Genomic DNA, 21,985 nt, shown 5'->3' with positions numbered 1-21,985 from the left:
CAATGATGTTTCTCCCTTACATATTATTTTTTAATTACTTTTAATTATTTTTTATCACTTTAAGTAAACGCTATTCCCCAACGTGGGGCTCAAACTCACAACCCCAAGATCAAGAGTCACATGCTCAGGGGCGCCTGGGTGGTTCAGTTGGTTAAGCGTCTGACTTCGGCTCAGGTCGTGATCTCGCAGTCCGTGAGTTCGAGCCCCACATCAGGCTCTGTGCTGACAGCTCAGAGCCTGGAGCCTGTTTCAGATTCTGTGTCTCCCTCTCTCTGACCCTCCCCCGTTCATGGTTTGTCTCTCTCTGTCTCAAAAATAAATAAAGGTTAAAAAAAAAAAAAAGAAAAAGAGTCACATGCTCTACCGAATGAGCCAGCTCGGTGCCTCTCTCCCTTACAGTCTAACTGTGATTTACGATCATTCTTTAATATGCTGGTTCGCAAACCTGGCTACAGATGGTAATCATCAAAGTTGCTTTTAAAATGCCCAGTGCCTGGGCTACATCCCCCATTAATTAAACTGAAACCTCTGGGAGTGGGATCCAGGCATCGATAGTTTTTAAAATACTCAGGTGATTTTAATATGCAACCAAGTTTGAGAACCAGGGTCTTAATTATTCAAACCTTAAAATAATATTTCACAGTATATTAGATCAAAAGAGCTAAAGACAATCTCTAACACTATCATCAACTATATTAATCCACCTTCCTCAAAAGAGTACTAAAGGAAAATATCTAAGTGATTTCAGAAAAACTCTCAAATCATAGAGAAAACTCTCTAGAGTTTTCTATACAGAAACCTCTAGAGAATTTTCTATACAGAAAAACTCTCAAATCATTGTTTCCACAAACACATCACAAAGCAACAACCTGGTATGTAACAAACCACACTCATAAATTAAGTCAACTGATTATAGTCCTTTTTCCAAAGCTAATTCTATGCTTTCTTCCCTGATTTAGGTGATTAGTAAATAAAACTTTGCATTTCAAATACATGTTTAAATATCACAAGTTTTGAATTCCATAAGAGAAGACAATGTGACTGATTACCTATGAGGTCACATGACCAATTGAGGTTTTTTTTTTTAATCACTATGAATGAGAAAATACAGAATTAACATAAAATTAATAAATTTATTTTTGTTCTTTCTAGTTATAAAAACTTAGCTATAATATTTGCATTTCTTATTTTTATCAGAATTAGCCCATTTATTTTTAATCTTCCCCAATTCTCTGTTCCTCATGGAAAATTGTGTTTTAGCCCTGATCCTGCCTTTTTAGTCCTCTAGCAAACAGGCAAAGCCAAATAGTTCTCAGTAGCTGTTTTACCAAAATTTGACCAAAATATTAAATGTTATGAAAATGTTTCATTTTTGTAATAATTATATTGTGCTCTCATAGCAATTCAACAAGACTTTTCTTAGTATTTCAAAAATAACTACTCTGACCCAAGCGTAAGTCAGAAGAAAAATGTGTACTTACAGGTATCATCCAGTTAGCCAGGTCACCATATTTGGAAACCTGCATTGCTCCTAGCATTGTTAGATTCACATGGCCCCTGAGAGAGAAAAAAGGAAATATAAAGCAAACTTTGTAAGCTTTATGTCCCATTTGCTTGAAACTGCCAGCAATTAAAATAATTCTATAGCCACCAAAATAAATTTGCTTTCTCCTACCCAACACCTGATTTCAAAATCAACCAGCTCAAGCTGATATAGAGAAATAACCATTAAGAGTTCTTTTTAAAAAATTATAGCCTATATTGTCTCCAAAAACAAATAAAAAACAGGTGTACACAGTGAGTCTGTTTCCTTCAGTAAGGGAGAATGTGGCTTGATTTGAAGGCAAACGCTAGCTAGAAAATGAAAACAATTTTGTAGAAAATGTTAGGATCCTTAGAAAGAACTTTAAAAATATTTACTTTGGTATACTCAGCACACAGATATAAATTCCATTTGGGGGGGAGGGGGTTCTTTTAATAACTGTGAGCTGAATGTTCCAATTCCCAACATTCAATGTGAATAATTTCACATCTTGGTGTAACTGAACGAGCCCATGAACATTTGCTGGCTGGGAGACGTGGCTATGTTTCGTAGTCTTACTAACACGCTCAGAGGATGACTCAGTTCATTCCACGCCATGTGAAACACGAGGGGCTCCGTTGTTACATACCCTCTAATCATTGCAAATGATTCATCGCTGGAGAAGTAAGAGGCTCCTGGAAGAACAGTAACTGTTTCCTTGCCTAAACACACATACACAAGAAAGGAAACAAAGAAAAGAAAAGGCTATTAGATTTCTAAGAGTGGAAATCATGTAGAGAGAGGTCTATACTTTCTCTGTTTCCTAAAGAACTAAGACCTCTTTAACCAAATAGCAGTGGCAGTGGGGTTGTGGGAGATCCACTGGGAACTGTCACCCTGTGAAGAGGAGTATTTTGTCACAAGTATTGTTCAGATTTGCCCTTGCATGGTGACAATAGAAAAACCAACTTTGAATTTTCTTATTGTTTTTGTGATTCTCTACAAAGCACCCCCTATCACCTCTAACCATTTCTGCCTCTCCCGAACCCCCACTCCCTCCACAAGCCCCTGCTAAATGCTGATGACCGTGAGGGAAAAAGGAGCCCCTGGGATGCATCTAGCAACACTCTAAGTCACTGGAGCAAAGAGATTGTGTGCAAAGATATGCAACTTGGAAGGAAATGACACAAGAGTAGCTCCTCAGATATTTCTTAAAAAAAAAAAAAAAAAACAATAAATAATGTAGAAAGTAAGGTTCCCCCCACATAATTCCTTAACATCATCAGGCCTGAATCTCTTCTTTTAATCTCTGCCTCATATTTCAACTCTCTTGCTCCTCTAAGTTTCTGTTAAAATCATAGGACTTTGATGAGATCAGGGAATAACATCCTAATACTGGCTCATGTATTTAATGGTAACTTTTTTTTTTTAAGGGTAACTTCTAAGAGGTCCTCTTGGAAAGATCTTAACCAAAATGTACACCTCATAATTAAAGAGCTGAAAAGGATCTTCAAGTTCATCCTGTCCTCACACAACCAACAGTATCACCTGACTTGTATTTCAGCTGCTTTCTTTTTGTGATCTATTTCCTGTGAGTACAGTGCTCAGGAGAAGAATCTGGCCTCAACCAGAAAAGGACTCACATGCCATTTTGCCAAATAGAAGTCAACTGTATGAGAACACCTCATGCATTATCCCAGTGTAATAAAGCAGGTTGGAAAAGAGAAAAGCTCCCAGACACAACAGGACTAGGGTGGTCAGATCATGCCCAGCTGTGCAACACAGCTGTACCCTCAGCTTCTCAAGCCTTGCCTGAAAGTTAAATTCTCCATCAATATCCCTCTCCATTTGAGCTCGAGTAGAGAGAAACAGTCTATTTATATCGTGCTGAAATATTTATTCCCAAAAGGAGTCTGATTCTAAACAAGGGAAACATTTTCACATCTTTCAAAATACTGTAAGATGAAAATCTTTGGAGAATACTTTCTGGTGTGGTCAGGAGGGGCTTTTTGGTTTAGGATTTGGAGGATTAAATGAAATAAGGTATGCAAAGTCCTTACCTGGCACAGAGAAAGGACTCCATAAACACAAGCTTCATTATTGTCACTATTATTATATTCCTCACTCCGAACCTACTTGTAAAAGAGATAATGCCATCGCCCCTCTAGGGATAAATGCTACTCAGCAACTGGCTTATGTGGCAGAGTCATGCCGCCAGCCTGGGAACTCTAAGCTTCAGGATAGGCATGATACAACTAAACTTGATCCTAACACAACTTCCATATCCAGTATATTTGGTTCCTGACCAGTCCTATGAGGTGCAAGGGGCAAGAATGTATAGGACGAAAAAGCAGAAAAACATAAAAATCTCAATTCTTTGTTCTTCACTTGCTAAATCACAATGACTTCCAAAGGGCAATCTCCACCAGCTGACAGTACGTAGAAGGCATTATTTATCGCTCACGGGAAAGTTGGAGATCAGTGAGAGAGTCTTGGCTCTCCCCATGTGATTTATGAAGCATAGTTTTATTTAAGAGCCCAGAAAACAATTCTCATAAAATATAGTTATTGTCAGGCACCTGCTAATACATTCTGCAATCTTATAAATTACATTCTCTGGAAGCCAAGTTAGTTGTCAGAATTTTTAAATATCTAATATCTAAGTAAAAATAGATATCCTAAAGTTGAATGCATGCTTTCCAAATACAATGTCCAAATTTGGTCAATAAGTAACTGTTATCAACAATACAATCAATATTTTAAAGGAAAAGAACTTTCTTATTTGCCTATTCCTTATTGACTTCTGTTTCCTCCAGTTTTTCTCTGCATTTGTCTAGATCCTTTCGTAATATTTGGGCAAACACAGTTATTCAATTTCACAGTTACTGAGTCCTTGGGCTCATGATTTAACGTGTTGTTTATTCAATATCAAGTAAAATGTCTGCTATGTGCCTTGAACGGTGTTACAAACCAAAACACAGACGTCGTAAGCTAATGGTTCTCAAACTTTAACACCAATTAGAATCACGTGGAAGGCAGATCTCTGAGCTAAATTCCCAGAGTTTATAATTCAGTGGGCTTGTGATGAGTCCTGAGAATCTGTTTCTAACAAGTCTCTGGTGATGCTGATGCTGTAGGTCTGGGGACCACACTTCGAGAACCACCACTCAAAGCAAAAGGAATATACTATTCAGCTAGAGAGACAAATATACACGAATAATTACAAGGCAAAATGAAAGACACTAGATGTGTTACAGGTTCAAAGCAGGGGCATTTCTGAGGATTTGGAGAGGACAAATGAACTGGAGCTTGAAGGACAAGTGTAACACATTTCAATAGGAAATTACTGATAAGGAGATGGGGATGCAGAAAGAAGGGGACAGAACAAATGAATCTGATGATGCATGCAGGAACAGCAAAGGCATGGAGAAGGGAAAGCATGAGGCATGATGAGAATAGACCACTTGGGGGCGCCTGGGTGGCTCAGTCGGTTAAGCATCCGACTTCAGCTCAGGTCTCGATCTTGCAGTTCATGAGTTCAAGCCCTGCGTTGGGCTCTGTGCTAACAGCTCAGAGCCTGGAGCCTGCTTCAGATTCTGTATCTCCCTCTCCCTCTACCCCTCCCCTGCTCATGCTCTGTCTCTGTCTGTCTCTCAAAAATAAATAAATGTTAAAAAAAAAATTAAAAAAAAAAAAAAAAAAGAATAGACCCAGTAGTCCAGTATGGGTGGACACAGAAGTCCTTGAAGGGTGTAGTGGAAGATGAAGCTGGAGAGGGCAGTCCCAGCCATTAGATACATCTTGAACGCTGTACTATTCGTTCCTTAGTCTGCAGGCCTATGATTCTTCAGCTATGGCACGAGGACCTCAAGAGAAGGCACTATTGACATCTGGAACTGGGTAACTCTTTGAGGGGAGCTGTTACATTATTGTAGGATAATTAATAGCATTCCTGGCCTCTACTGCTTGCCAATAACACTGGCAATCAAAAATGTCTTCAGACATTGTCAATGTCCCCAGGGGAATAAAATCCCCCACTTGCTCATTCAGAACCACTGCCCTAGAAGCACATGACAGGGGCCAAGGATATTTATAGGCCATGAGGTTAACATGGTGGTTCTTTCTAAAGGAGTTTTAATCAAAGGTAAGTCATTTAAAACATTATCTGATACTAAAATAAGAAAACCTGGGGTGCCTGGGTGGCTCAGTCAGTTAAGTGTCTGACTGTTGGTTTTGGCTCAGATCCTGATTTCACAGTTTTGCAGGTTCAAGCCCTTCACGGAGCCTGTGTGGGATTCTCTCTCTCCCTCTCTCTCTGACCCTCCCCCTACTCATGCTGTCTCTCTCTCAAAAAGTAAACTTAATAAAGGAAAATTTTTACATTAATTAAAATAAGAAAACAATTAAGAAGTAGAGAAGAATGTGAAATGTACATTAATACGAAAGCTAAGGGGCACCTGGGTGGCTCCATCGGTTAAGCATCTGACTTCTGCTCAGGTCATGATCTCATGGTCTGTGGGTTCGAGCTCCACATTGGGTTCTATACTGACAGCTCAAAGCCTGGAGACAGCTTCAGATTCTGTGTCTCCCTCTTTCTCTCTGCCCCTCCCCCACTCATGCTCTGTCTCTCTCAAAAATAAATGTTAAACTTTTTTTAATTAAAAAAAAAAGAAAGCTAAAACATGAGACTGATTGAAAGTTGCACAATTGCATTGGAATATTGCAAATCTTAACAGGACCTCTGAAATGCTGCTGTCAGCACTGCCTTCTGAACCTTTGTAAAACTCAGGTTAGGAGTGGGTTCAACTCAATGTGTAGAGGAAAAGGCCAGGGGCCAGGACAGCAGGCTGTGTGTGAGTCCAGTCCCTAGCAATGGGATCTTGAACACATCACATCACTTTTCTGTGCCCCTGTTTCCCAATCTGTACAATAAGTTTTTACTTAAGGCTCAAATGGTATATAACACGTGTGAGAAAGTATGCCACAAACCAAACAGCGCTATGCAAGTGGCAATCCATTTTTACATAACCCATGAAGTCATTATTTAGAAAAAGGGATCCTTAGAAATAGTTATCTAAAAATTTTAATACACTGATTACACCCAGAAATGTAACTCTTGGTATTCATTCCAAAGGATTTCTGTAAAAATCCTTTCAAATTAACACAAACAATGGCTCTTGCAGGTAACTTCCAAATCTGAAGAGTTGAGGAGACCACAAATATATATTCTGGGTTCTTTAGCTCAAACTATTTCCTCCCTAAATTAGGCAGCTCCAAAATCAAAAGCAACATAAATCCCAAAAAGAACTTCGATGAAGGAGCTGAAATATTATTAAACTGATTTGCAGCTTCGCTTCCCAAAAGCAATGAATTATTGTTTTACAAAGCAGTCAAAGATTATACAATGTATTTCAGAAGTTAAATAATAAAACTAGTGGCTTCATTAGGGTTGAGCTACTCTTAAGCTCATGGAATCAGAAATAGGGCTACTGTCCAATAGTCACTGAAAAGATTAACTACTTTTCCAAGGGAAGTGGGTTTTATGAACTAAGGCCTAAAATTTGGAAAATGGGAGTTATTCATTTTGCAAATAACTCACTAACATCATAAATTAATTAAACCAAGCAGCAAATATTTTCACAGATCAATGAGCTATTGCTAAAGGGTACAGTACAATTAAATTACAGCCTTAGTTAAATGTCATTGCTTTATCACAGTGGGCCTTTCAGGGTTGAGTCGTGTTAGCTAATTCAACTATTCAACCAGAAGCAGTTTTACTTCCAAAAATTCTAAGTATCAAACATCAATTCTGCTTGGCAGCTGGCCTTTATGTTCAGCTAATACTGCTTCTCTTCTGAGATTTACATGTACTATTTTTGAATGTGAAATAATACTTTTGTGGGGGTAGAGTGAATAAGAGTAAAAGGGCAAAGAAAATCATGCTAGGATATAAAAATCAGCTTCTTATGAGCAGCCCCAATCTAAGGATAATCTTCAGCCCCAACAGGGTGGCAGTGTTACCTCAAGCATGGGCAGTGACAATGACCAGATGGTCTGGCTTGTTTTTTCTCCTCTAGGCTGCTACCACATGCAACTCTATGTCACAGTCAAATTAAAAAAAAAAAAAAAAAAAAAGGCAAAGCATATGCATGTGGGAATAAAGACAGGTTGAGTCCCAGTTCAAAAAAACTCCATTACTCACATCACTGGGTCACACTGAGTGGCAGAGTACATCATTCAGCACCCTTGAACTCTTGAAGAATGCTCTCCTACTCCAATGACAACTAGGGGGACAGTAAATATTGCTCAGAACAAAAACCCCAGTGTGCCAGATCTTTCCTTTTGCCTAGATGGATCCACTTGTCATCCCATCATAAAAAGGCAGACATATTTCAACCTAGGATTGGCCAATGGAAGGCACAAGCAGGAGATCCAGCAGAAGAGCCCCCATCCCTCACCCAGATTTCTGCAAGATGGCTGTTTCTCTATCCAAGACCATTGCTCCTATTAGGTGGCCCTCTCCCACTACTGTCCCTTAAGGCCTTGGGGTGACAATAACTCCCTGTGGTGCTTCACCATCCTTTCCTGGTTTCCCTCAGTCTTGTTCATACCCTTGTAAACTGTTCTTTCCTTTAATTCTATTCGTTACCCTATTTGGGAGTGCTCTATACGTATAGCCAGGACCCTGACTGATCTACCCACCAAAGCTCTTGCCACTATATGTAACCCCACCTACAATTTCTCCCTTATCTTATTCTTCCCTAAACAAGAGACGATAAGCACACCAGACAAAGAAAAGATTAGGAAGTCCTCTCTCCCCTCCTCAGTGAAAAACACAGTGGAGCACTCTCCAAGAAAAGATAAAGAATCAAGCCCAACTCCTTACTCTTATTTGCCAAAAAAACCCTAAATTAACAGCATTGGAAAATCACGTAATGAAGGAGTTTACCTGCATTGATTAGATCTGCATCAACTTCATTTTGTAGCGGATATGGACCCTGTCAAAGCACAAGTTCAATTAGTAAAAGAAGTTCTTCACTGAATCATACACTAAAATTGTAATATAAATGACTTCTCTAAAAATGTTGGGAAATTACTATCAAAAGACTCGAGGTGAACCTTTTAAAAATAATTCCAATGTTTTCATGGCTGTTTCTTCTATTGATTAGTCTTTCCTACACTAATAACTGTGATAAACAAAAACTATTTCCTAAAAATCACCAAAGTTTGAAAGAAATGTTAAGCTATTAGAAATATAGGTGAGTAAAACAAAAAGTAATTATTTAGTACCTATAATGCAACCAATGTTATCCATAAATCTTCCTGGTAGTAACCAGTGACTATAAACAAAATGGCTGCCTACTGGACTGGAAGGATCTGGAGAGGCAAAGTTTCATATTTTTTGGTATACAGCATCTAACAACCCGAATTTGGAGTCCTAACCTTAGCTCTCACAACACTTAAGTTGTGAAGCTTTTATTTTTCCTTTGCCTGATTACTCTCAATTTTGCTTTTTAATTTTGTATGTATTTTTACAAGGCACCTCTACATTACTTCAATCGGGTGAGTAGTTTCATAACATAATATACAGTAAACAAAAGATGAGGAAATAGAAATAGGGGAAAAAAGGCACAAGACAGAACCAAAAATGAGGAAATTCTAACATACTTCCAAAAAGAGGGACCAAACATGTATCATTTAAATAAACTGAAGTGGCAACTAATGTTTTAGGACTACGTAAATTTTCCTTCAAACATTGACTATGGGTAAGATACACCTTGTCTTCAAAATGAGGGAACTGGTCACTCTATAAATAATCACATTTTGAAGATATGTGAGTCTTTGATGGTAATATGAATCTGCTTTTATTCAGACTCATATAAGTTTTGTGCTTTTGAAATTGGTCAAGATTACTGCCTCAATCATGTCAACCATATGCTCATGATCATTATTCATGTATTAAAGACTGGATATACATCTTACATATGGACAGTTTTTATTGCACTAACAGTTAAGATCTACTGAGAACAGAAGATTAAAAATCTTATAAATTGGCCAAACTATAAATAACCTCTGCCACAGTTAATATTATTTAAAAAAAAAATGTCATCCAGGAAGCAAAAGTATTTCTTAATATAATATTGAATAAAAAGTATGCACGAATTCTATGAGAATATTGAGCTCATCTGGAAGATTAATCTTGAGGAAGAGAAAAATTCTTCCCTTTCGAACAACCTGACCTTGAAATGACAATTAGGTGAGAGGAATTTTTGAAATTCATCAACTGTCAAAAAATGTCCCTGTTCCTCAAGTAAAAACCTTACTTTTCAGTTACTCATCCAGAATCTTATTGATCATTATAATAATACAGAATTTTTAATGACCTTCGTTATCTTGTCCAACCACACAAAAGTTAGAAATAGTTATCTAAACCGGACACTGTGAGGTCTCTCTGAGGCAGGTACACTAGGGGAGGTAGACAATGACAAGCTAACATAAGAGGAGCAGTCAGAAAGCTCACATAGTCAGGGAACTACCATCTCCTACATGAAATACAACACTACATGCTCACAATTACCACTGTTTTAGGGGGGGAAATATTTTGTTATGATGTTAAAAATATAAAAAATAAGGTGGGAAACTTTAAGCTAACAACTCTCAGAAGATTTCATTGTATAGACTACTTCACTCTCCATCGAGACTGGATAAAGAAAACTTTAATTTTGGTCTTACCAAACCCAGGACTCCATTTTCACTTTGCAGATGAACTGTGATATTTGGGCTGATAAAGTTGCTGGCCAGAAGTGGGATTCCTATGCCCAAATTAGCTGGGGAAAAAAGATGTTAAGGTCCACTGCAAAACAGGTAAAGAGATTATGCCATAAATCTCCTACATATATAAATCTGAACTTCTCAATTCTAAAGGCACTTGCTCTGAATATAATCACTGACTACATTCTCCTATCATCCTTGAGGCACTATTTTCTAATTTTATTTTTTTTACGTTTATTCATTTTTGAGACAGAGAGAGACAGAGCATGAATCAGGGAAGGTCAGAGAGAGAGGGAGACACAGAATCCGAAACAGGCTCCAGGCTCTGAGCTGTCAGCACAGAGCGCGACGCGGGGCTCGAACTCACGGACCACGAGATCATGACCTGAGCCGAAGTCGGACGCCCAACCGACTGAGCCACCCAGGCACCCCTCTAATTTTTTAAAAAAAGAAAATTTCTAATTTCAATAACATTAATATGCTTTCCCATAAAGATAACAAAGTAGTGGCTTCAGAAGACTAGCCAAGAGGTCATTTTTATTGTAAGGCATATTTTATATTCATTAATGTGCTTAGCAAACTTGAACTGATGTTATTACTACTTATTATGACTGATATATTATTAAACATGGCTTGACCTTTGTTTAAAAGCAATTTTCACTATTTAAAACTCCAACTAAAAATAATGATTTAATACTCTCAAAAAAGGCTATCATTTTTAAACTAAAAAGAAGTTTTCTGACAATACCAATGTCTGCCCAAAACTGTAACGATTCCTTTGGGTCACTGAGATAACATTCATTGGTAAGTGTATCTTCTCTAGGACATAAAAGAAGGGGGAGGCGTGTAAGTTTTAGCGAATATAATTGAGACCATATAAAGAGTAGCTGAGTGTTGAATCTTCTTCCTCAAATGACCAAAACTGGGTCCCGATTTGTATGTGATGGTGTAGATTTAATCTTGCCTCTCAACACAAGCAGGCTCCTCAGATCAGAGATACACACACTCTGCCTGGAACTGCTGTCCATGCTCTCCTCGACCACCACACGCAAGCCAGAATTAGGGGGGCATGAACCAGGTCACTGCTCACAGACACAGGAACTCGATGAAGCTATGACAATAGCTACTTAACTCATCTACAAATCACAAGCTAGCATAGTTTGTACTTTATTTCTCACAGTGATGTACAGACCACATTGAGATATTATTTCCATTAGGAGTGAGTATTTTCAGATAAGGGCAACCTACATTACAATGCTTCTACGTAAATGCTTTCATTGTATTCTATAATTTTTTCAGGACGTGACACAGGAGGAGTATTCTTCAATACTTTTTAGTGGGTCAAATGCCAGGGGTAAAGAGGTCTATGTACTCTGGGTTGAGAAAGAGCAGGTGATATGGGAAGACCACTTATATGAACTGACTTGCAAATATTTTTCATAGGTAATAGAGTAACGGTGAATAAAGAACACCTAGAAGCCATTAGTATCTAAAATTAGTGTTATCATACAGTAAGTATTTAAATATCAATGGGTAACCAAATGGCTGGAGGGGAGAAGAAATCCCAGGGCCTATGGGGCGCCTGGGTGGCTTGGTCGGTTAAGCTCAGGTCATGATCTCACAGTCCATGAGTTCGAGCCCCGCGTCGGGCTCTGTGCTGACCGCTCAGAGCCTGCAGCCTGTTTCAGATTCTGTGTCTCCCTCTCTCTCTGCCCCTCCCCTGTTCATGCTCTGTCTCTCTCTGTCTCAAAAATAAATAAACGTTAAAAAAAAAAAAAATTAGAAAAAAAAAAAAAAGAAAGAAATCCCAGGGCCTAGCTTTTACCTGATAAGTTAACTTGGTTGGCTCTATATCCTGCTGATAGAGGAGCTGAAAAGGAGGCACTATTATATTCCACTCTCCTATGTGAACTCTCACCATAACACTGGGCATAAACTGGAAAACAGAGAAAAATGAGGTGGTGGGGGTAAAAAGAAAGTTTTCCCAGTCAGTATCAGTCTGAAAGATGATATTCATGGACAGGGAAGCTCGCAGAATGTAGACTCTTGTCATGTTTCTAGTTCCTCCTGTCCTAGGCCTTTAAATAAGGCCATTCAACAAATACTAATTTTATCAAACACTATTTGTATTTATATGCATTACTTGTTATATGAATTATACAGTTCAATGTTTGATGTACTGAAAACTAGCAAAATGGTGAAGAGGCTCTCACATCCAAAATATGAATAATAAGGGACACCTGGGTGGCTCAATCAGTTGAGTATCCAACTTCAGCTCAGGTCATGATCTTGTGGTTCGTGGATTCAAGCCCCATGTAGGGCTCTGTGCTGACAGCTCAAAGCCTGAAATCTGCTTCGGATTCTGTGTCTTCCTCTCTCTCTGCCCCTCCCCTGCTTGCACTCTCGCGCGCTCTCTCTCTCTCTCAAAAATAAACATTAAGAGAATTTTTTTTAATCTGAATCATAATTGTACTACATTATCTCAACCTATCTCTTTTTTTGACAAAGTATCTAAAGCAGAATTTGTACTGTCCATTGAATACCCTTACAAAGCATTAGACATAAAAGGGTACGCTCATGGGATCTTTGCAAAGGAAACAAGCGGTTGTTAAGAAGTTGAATCTTATGTTTCAATGAGTATGCAAATGTCAGAACACAGGAAAGGTAAATAGCACTGTTATAACTAGTACTTCAGAGATTTGAAACCTTCATCTTGGGTAATCTCTTTTCCCAATAACCTTTAGCCAAATGCCAAATTGTACTGAAATCCATTGTATATTAGAAAAAAGCTAAGCAAATTTTAGTTGCCATTTTGCTTTAAGAAGGCAAACAGATCATAATTCTAATTTCATATACCTTGATATCTTTAGGTTATCTGCCACATTTTGTAAAAATTTATCCATTGTTTTAAAAATTACAATGGACTAGAAAAGAATCACTATGCAGGAGGCCTAGGCACCTGATGAATACAGAAAAAGTGAGGGAGGTGCTCCTGAGTGGATCAGTTGGTTAAAGGTCTGACTCTTGGTTTCAGCTCAGGTCATGATCTCATGGTTCGTGGGTTCCAGCCCCACCTTGGGCTCTGTGCTAACAGCACTGAGCCTACTTGGGATTTTCTCTCTCCCTCTCTCCATCCCTCCCCTGCACACGTGCACTCTCTCTCTCTCCCTTTATTTCAAAATAAAAAAATAAACATTAAAAGCAATTTTAAAAAAAGACAAGAAAAAGTGAAGGCTAGGTCTCTGCCCAGTCCCAGAAAGATAAAGGATACCATACATGCCATCTTCAAATTCAAGAGCTGCCCGCTTGATGATACGTTCCCTTATATTATCTCCAGGTTTACCGGATTTGGCTTTTACATCTTCCTCTTTCCGGACTGATAAACGCTTTAAAATAAACAGAAATTATTCATGATTGAGGTATACCCTGTATTTTATCACTGCCGAAATCTAAAATTTTATTGGAAAAAAACGTAAGTCTCTCCTCTCCCTTTACTAAAACTATGAGGCAAATCTACAATATAACAGAGTTGGTTTTTTTTTTTTTTTAAAGAATACCATGGGTGGTATTTGATGACAGAAATAATTTTTTAAGAAGTGAAAGAGGCCAGATCTGTTTGAAGAGAAAGATGTATCTGTTCTGTCTTTTTGAAGCAAGTAATCCCTCTGTTGCTGTCACACTGACTGCTATTACTATTAGTCTTAAGACTTCTACAACTGAATTCTTCTCAGGTGCTCAAGGATTGAGCCAGAGCAAAGAACAAGGAACAGACCTTGGGACTCTGTTTTTGCCGGGCTGTCAGAATGTGTTCACCAGGTGTCGCTATTGCCAATTGCGTATTTCCACCTGAAGAGTCTGGACTGGTTTTGCTACAAGCGCATCACAGAAATCATAAAAATATCCAAAAACCAGCCAGGAAACTATTTCCATTACTAAATCTTCTTGACATAGACTCTGGTTGCTATTTGCAAATGTCCCACATCCTCTCTTCTTAGTCCCCTGAACTTAGTTTTAGATTGCAAAATGTCTTTCTGTTTGATGCAAGGTAGAGGGTATCTCTGATTCCCCAGTATCTCCCACTGCATGTCTATTCTGTTGCTGAACCCTAGATAATTATGAATTTTGATACCGCTTTTGGTCCAGCTGAGCATTCTTCATGCTCTCAGTAGCCTTAGAACATCTCCAATGCCCCTGATGGCTACCCCTTGCCTACACCTTGCCATGATCTCATATCCACCCAGCTGCCCAGAGCCCAACACTGAGGGGAATGACTTTCTGGACTTTGTATACTGCAAAGCAACTTTAAGATTGATAGACATTTCTGAATAATCAAACACTAAGAGTCCAGCAGGGCTAAAGCCTTCCCTACCCTGTAGAACAGCCAGCCAAAACTATGCAGTGTAATAAATTAGGACAGTTACAGAAGCCTGGAAGACACAGCCTAGAGAATCATGTACCTTGGTGATACACGGTTTCGTAAACACAAGGCACTAATGGGCTGGACAATAACATAGATGATCATGTCCCCTTAGGATGGACACATGAGAAGCTCCTACTAAGATCCAAAGCAGGACTTTCCATTCAGCTTTAATTTCCTATCATCTGGAATGGCCCCAGGGGCACATAATCTCTGATAATCAGATTCATAAATTCTAACAAAGAAACTAAGTCAATTACCTCAATCCTTTTCTCATATTTTTCTCCCTTTATAAGGCGATGTACATAAATCTTAGGAATATGGATGTCTTCTGGGGCAAATGATCCAATATCCACAATTTCTTCCACCTAGGCCAAGAGAAAATAAATTAATTAGTGAGAGCTTAAACTGAAAAATTTTCCATTTTGAAAAAAGTCCATGCATCTTTATCTCCAACTTAGGTTGGATATACAATGTAAAATACACATACACACACGCATATGTGTATGTATGTAGGTGTGTGTGCATATATGTGTGTATGTATGTAAAAAAGAACATATATGTATAAACATACATATATATGCATGTATACAAAAGAGAGAGAATACACTACACACACACTTCTGGACCCACAAAAAAGAAGAAATTCAAATACACGTGTCTGAACATAAAATACAGAACATAAAGCTCCAGAACTTAGTCTCTGCCTAAAAGAGCCTCAGTTACAAAGTTGTCAAATGGTTTCCCAGTACAGCTGCTTGAACTTTCACAAATTGCAGCTCAACTATGGAAAACTTGAAAGCACATCCCTTAAACCCTGATTTTCAAAATTAATGGGAGATTTATCATATCAAAGACAAAAATCTGTAACAACATCTGCTTGGTCAATTGAAAAGCTTTTTAAATATAGATACAAATGCTATCTGTAACAGTTTTTAATTATTTGTTATTAGCATCCTAGGATCGTGATAGAACTGCAATTGCTGAAATAATTTTACTTAAAGACAGATCATTAATTTCAATATGGAAATTCAAAAAGGAAAATATTAACTAATGACTAGAAATGCTCAATGTGATTAGAATTAAAGTCATTTACAGAGCAAAAGGGCATTATATAGCAGCATGAAATGCTCCTAGTTAGTCTGCTATTTTATAATTCATTTTAAAAAGGACAAATGAAGGGCACATTGTATACACTGTATATTAACTAATTTGACAATAAATTGTATTTAGAAAAAATAAAAATAAATAAACATTAAAAAAAATAGATGTCAGCTGGGGGAAAAAAAGGACAAATGAAACAGTATCTTTATGTCAACATAAAAAGAACCTCAGAATAACCACGATCAAGAAAAACTAAGGTCAAACTAAGGTCAATGTTGTTGGGGTCAAAGAACTATCTTTCTGGTGCCAAGAAAAAATATTACCTTGAAGACTGTTGGGTGCTCAGCTTAGTAGATGTCATATCCAAAGCAAAGAACGATTTCCTTAAATGAACTAACTTGCGCAAAGTGACCTGTATGAAACGTGCCTCCTGAACTAAGAACTGAACTCTCCAGAGGTCTTTGAGGTCAAGTAGCACTCTTTATGCTATTCTACCCTGTATGCCCACGCCACACTCCTCCTCCAATGAAAGCATACCAGGAATCACAAGAATCATTTTGGTTATTATGCACTGCTCCCAAATAGCTGAGAAAAACAGAACGTGGTAGATAAAAGCTATCTTTAATGATAATTAGAAGGATCTTAATGAAAATCAAACAAAAACTCCAAGGAGGAGTCAGTAAACATATGGGCATCCAAGCTGAAATAATGGGTAGAGATGCACAACTGCATTCATCTGAAAATGAGTTAGAGGGAGGCTAGGGGACTCCCCATCACTGTTATCTGTACCTTCCCTCAAAAACTTCTCTATGCTCCAGTAGTTCCCACTCAGGGTGGTGACCAGGTAAAGAGGAGTAGATACCAGAAATGCAGAGCAGCTAAGCATTATGCTGCTTCTTCAGGTACTTGGAACTTTTAGCCGTTAGGGCTAATTCACATCTTTATACTTATTCAATTCAAGCCTTCAAAGAGTTTCGGGACTTAACCAATTTTTTTAATACATTAACCCATTAACCCTGAGGATATATATGAAGACTTAGTATTCAATAAAATATTGGCCATACCACTTGTTACAATAAGAATGAGCTGGAAACAACCTAAATCGTCAACAACAGGGTAACGGTAAAATATATAGGGTACATCCACATGATATATCAATATTATGCTTTCATAATACTTAATGACATGTCATAAGTTAATGTTTCATAAAAAGTAAGATTTTGTATAAATAACTATTTATAGATATGCTCTTTGGCATAATTGTCTCTCTACCCACAAAAAACAGAAAGGAAATACACAGAAATGTTAATAATTATTATCTGAGTAACAGTACAAGTTATTTCTTTTCATTTTATTTTGATAATCAAGGGGTGAAAAACTTAGTTTTTTAAAGATACAATGGACACTAAGTAATTAGTTTCCCAAACCAGAGAATACATAAATGGAGGATGTCATAAATTCCTTAGTTAGACATGTACCAAAAGGACACATTAAAAAAAAAAAACAAAAACAAAAACAAAAACCAGGGAGCCTCAAAAAACAAAAACAAAACAAAACTGTGATTTCTAAACTCTAAAAGCACTTACAACTTTATGAAATGAATTAAGGAAACTCTTTTGTCTACTTTTTTAAAGATAATGCCAATTATTCTCCACGGCTAATGCTGTTCCAAAAGTCCAGACCCTCATATCTTGTGCTTGAATTATTGTAGCAGCTTCCTAATTGGTCTCCCAGCCTTTATCCTTCAGCAGGAACAAGAAACATAAAGGAAAATAATAACACTTATCACTTAAGCTAGAAATGCTCATGGGAACCAGTCACTTTTCTTCTGATTCCAATAAAGAAAGTTTTGACAAAAAACATCAAGGTAAGACAAAGTTTCTTTACCAAGGGTGACGACATCATGACTTTCACAACAAATAGGATGAAAGAACGTGTTCTGGTAAAACAACTGACGAAAAGCAGGAATCTGGTTGAGTGTCATCAGTTCTACGCTTTGTCATCCTGACAGAAGTGATTTTCATATCGTAGACAATGCAAGTATAGCATTTGTCAAAACAACATCAACACTCCACAGTACTGAAAATTTCTATACAAAACTCAAAGCTTTCTTAGAGTTGGTTAGCAGAGTAGCAAAGGAAGAAAATATTTGAAGTACAAACCAAAAGAAGAAAACATATGTTTTCAGACAATCTGTGAAAAGAGTTTTAAAAAACTGAAGAGGCAGAACTATCTTAATGCTAGCTATCGAAGGGACTGAAGCCTTCTGTGCAGGCTTTGTGTGATTTTGACAAAGAACAGTAAGGAGGAACCAAAGTGGGGGAAACAAGTCCAGTGAGATCAGGTGATAACATAAGAGCGAAAAGAAATCTGAAAAGAAAGAGATGAATAAAATGAGGCTGTAAGGAAAAAAAGTAAAAAGCTCACAAGAACGCTCACTAACAATGGCAGAAATGTTCCTCCGGAAATCAGAAGTGGGGAAGACAGAAAATAAAGAACAAAGAAAAAGTCTCAGTGCAAAGCAGTGAGCATATTTAAGTTTAAATATGCTCAAGATGGAGGAAAGGTAGTTAAGAACAACCCAGACCTCTGGCTGGCGCTAAGCAAAGTTCTTAGGCAGCACCATCTGGTTCATCTAGAAACCCAGACACTTGAGGCTTCTCTAATTAGTACATGTCTTCAGTCATTAGCAGGAAAATAGAGGCTAGGAAATGTTAATTATTATTGATTTGAACTTTGTTTTAAAAGGTTGCTTTCTCTGCCCTATACCCTTTCTACTTTATAATTCTGAAAACTTTTATTTTAAAGCTCAGACAAGGATAAGAACTCATCCTTGGGTGACAATGTCTTTGTTTTCACTTGGCAAACATTACTTATATCTCAGGTAAGGGAACAGAGGAGCTACAAGGAAATAACTTTCTCATGTATTTATTTTATTTTAGTGGCAACCTGAATCTGTGATAGCCACAAAAAAATTGGGCCCTACGCTGCAAACCTCATAGTGATACTAGGTGAGGGCTGAAGGGGAGGGATCACACTGAAGGTGTTTTTCTGGAGTCATTTTAACTTTCAAAACAGGTTAGGATGAATTTCTTCTGGCAAGAAAGAAAAAAAGCCAACAACAACAAGCATTAATGTCTAGAATCATGAAAAACATGAAGTGATCCCAAATTAAGAAAACCTGTGGAAAACTAGAAAAATGGAAGAGGGAGGCAATGAGCCATAAGAGAAAACATTACAAGTTAGATGCAGAGGTGCTCTGGATGTCTCTGGGTCAGATGAAGAGAAAATGTGGAGAAAAAGGGAGGTCAGCATGCAGGGCATACTTCCCAAGAATCCAAAGGAGCAAATCAAACAAACAAACAAAAACAATTAAAAAAAAACAATTAAAAAATCCAAAGGAGCAAGAAGGTGCATATTGTATTAAGCTTCATGCTAAGAGATGATAAGATTAGTACAAAAAATATACGATAAAATGGCATGGAAGCTAAAAGGACCTGGAACAAATTACAAATGGTCTTAGATATCTATATATAAATGCACAGACTAAAAAGATGAGTAGCTAGGCTATTAATGAATTTTCAACCTTAACGACAGTGGTAAATATGATTGTGTAGCCATGACTGAAACCTTGTTGACTGGATCTCATACCAATAGATACTCTACAATGCCCAGTGAAAATAAGCTCACAGAACATGTTATGTCAAGAAAAATATGCACATGCCTGGGAAGCCACAGACCTAGTGATGAAATGTGGTATATTTACTGTGAGTTTAAAAAGATATAGAATATCGCACTGATGGCCATATAATCACAGTGTTCTCCAAACTAAAGATGTAGAGGATGTATTTTTAGTAGGAATGTCAAAACTGGCTCAGAAATAAGACAGTCATATCATGAGAGACACTAATTATTTGAATATCTCTGAGCATCACATTCCTCTGAAAATTTCTATAATGCCTTCTGACAAGTTCTGTATTTTAGAATGAACAAGTGAGAGAAATCATGATTCTGGACCTCTACCAGATAAGGGTAACCAATAAGGATAAGCTTGGTAAAGTAGAAATGATGGAATCCCTGAGAGAAAGTGACAATGTAAAATTGGAATTTGCGGTGGCCTGGGAAGTGAATCCTGGACATAAGCAGAAATGTGTCCTGGTCTTTGAAGAAAAGCAGACCAGGAAAAGTTGAGAGGAAGAAAAAAGCAGAATCAAGTGGTCAGAAACTCTAGAAGACAAAGAGACTTATGAGGCTTTTGAAACCCCCATTCTGATAATATAAAAACGGATCGCCTTGATAATGAAGAGAATAGCATATAAAGAAGAGTGTAAGAGGTATAACATGGCTAGATATGTGTTTCCTCATATCTTACAAGGGCTCATACAAAAGAGAGACCAGCGTGGTCTAGAGCAAATGGGAGTCACCTGAAACTTTGAGAGGTGTGTCAAAAGGTACAAATCGGAATGAAACGAGTCATGTCCAAAATGTTACAGATGATGAAAATGGTTTCTGGGATGATTTTGCTGTTACTGATGGAGAATTCAGAAATGATAATCACCACTGCTTGAGAGACAACAGAAAAAAAAGTGCCGTAGTTCAATTCTATTTTGCTCCTGACTTCCGCACTAAGGAGAAGGAAAGGGCAGTACTAACAGGGCTAAGGAGGAATTGAATTCCAAGAAGAGATAGATAGATAGATTCTCTGAACTAATACTAGGCTGCAGACCCACAAAAATTATAACCCAGGATTCTTAAAGGGCCTGAAACTATGGTCAGAGAATTACAGCCAAGCGAAAAAGGTAGCAGTGTCAGCAGATGGAGAGAAGCATATAGACTTCTTTCCGAAAGAGGGGCTCAATTCACAACAGTATTCCAAAATGGATTATTGCACAGACAGTCTGTAAGGTCATTAAACAGAGAAAAGACTATTGTGAGACAGCAGTACAAGTTCCCCCCAGACCACACCATGCAGAATGAACTTCATTAACTTGCAGATCAGGCTAGCACACTGGAGAGGAGAAAAGCAGAGTGTGATTTCACAAAGAACCTAACCAAGTTCATCACAAAAGTTTTATAGACTCAGCAGGGAAATAGGACTTGGATACATTCACTTAAAATCAACAAATACGAATTAAGCACATACTAGATACAGCAATGAAGAAAACAGATAGGAAGCCTGCTTTGATGTGCAAATAGTAGAGAAGTACTTGAAGAATCACAGAAGTATTTGCCAGCCTGAGAAATCCTTAGACATCTCTAATGCTGTAGTTTTAACTCTGGGGGAAATGCGTAGTTCTTTATGAATCCAATGAAAACCACACAAACTACAAAATCCTTCATGAGATTTCAGGTGTTTGGTCCATAAACACCGCCCCCCCAGCCCCTGCTCCTACTCTTCAGTGTCAGCTAGACCCCAGATCAGAAGAGAAGCCCTAATCTAATGGGCTGAGGTCTTTGGTCCTATCCTGTTTAACATCTTTATCAAGGCCTTCAATGAAGACAGGGAGCACATTCTTTTTTTTTTTTTTTTCAACGTTTATTTATTTTTGGGACAGAGAGAGACAGAGCATGAACGGGGGAGGGGCAGAGAGAGAGGGAGACACAGAATCGGAAACAGGCTCCAGGCTCTGAGCCATCAGCCCAGAGCCCGACGCGGGGCTCGAACTCACGGACCGCGAGATCGTGACCTGGCTGAAGTCGGACGCTTAACCGACTGCGCCACCCAGGCGCCCCAGGGAGCACATTCTGAGTCCACTGTAGTAAGAGGAAAGGGTGTGGGTGCAACAGGCAATTCTGAACAGATACAATTCCATCTCTGTAAGAGAAGACAATCTCAGGCTTAGGACTTCCAAGTATGTTGCAAAAGTCTGGGTGAGAAAAACAATATTCAAGGGGTCCAAACATTCTTTTTTTTAAATTTATTTAATGTTTATTTACTTTTGAGAGGCAGAGCATGAGCAGGGGAGGGGCAGAGAAAGAGTTCAGACACAGAATCTGAAGCAGGCTCCAGGTTCTGAGATGTCAGTACAGAGCCCGATGCGGGGCTCGAACTCACAAACGAGGAGATCATGGCCTGAGCTGAAGTCAGACGCTTAACCAACTGAGCCACCCAGGCACCCCATTTTTTGTGGGTTTTTTTGTTTTTTTGTTTTTTTTTAATGTTCAAGGGG

The 21,985-nt window shown here is 38.1% G+C and overlaps 1 protein-coding gene across 1 annotated transcript in view; it reads right to left on the bottom strand.

Annotated features, from left to right (window-relative positions):
* The window catches only part of OXCT1 (3-oxoacid CoA-transferase 1), a 137,494-nt gene that overhangs the window by 56,701 nt on the left and 58,808 nt on the right, over nucleotides 1-21,985 (bottom strand). Inside the window, exons 8-13 of the mRNA XM_045439252.1 lie at nucleotides 14,972-15,079; nucleotides 13,566-13,680; nucleotides 10,256-10,350; nucleotides 8,472-8,520; nucleotides 2,172-2,244; nucleotides 1,482-1,557 (exon numbers count right to left, since the gene is read on the bottom strand). Of these exons, the coding sequence (XP_045295208.1) occupies nucleotides 1,482-1,557; nucleotides 2,172-2,244; nucleotides 8,472-8,520; nucleotides 10,256-10,350; nucleotides 13,566-13,680; nucleotides 14,972-15,079 (516 nt within the window). The remainder of the gene's footprint in view (nucleotides 1-1,481; nucleotides 1,558-2,171; nucleotides 2,245-8,471; nucleotides 8,521-10,255; nucleotides 10,351-13,565; nucleotides 13,681-14,971; nucleotides 15,080-21,985) is intronic.

The sequence above is a fragment of the Leopardus geoffroyi genome, chromosome A1, assembly GCF_018350155.1.
Source record: "Leopardus geoffroyi isolate Oge1 chromosome A1, O.geoffroyi_Oge1_pat1.0, whole genome shotgun sequence".
NCBI lineage: Eukaryota > Metazoa > Chordata > Mammalia > Carnivora > Felidae > Leopardus > Leopardus geoffroyi.
The sequence above is the reverse complement of the archived record's forward strand: the minus strand, read 5'-3'. Positions and strand labels throughout refer to the sequence as shown.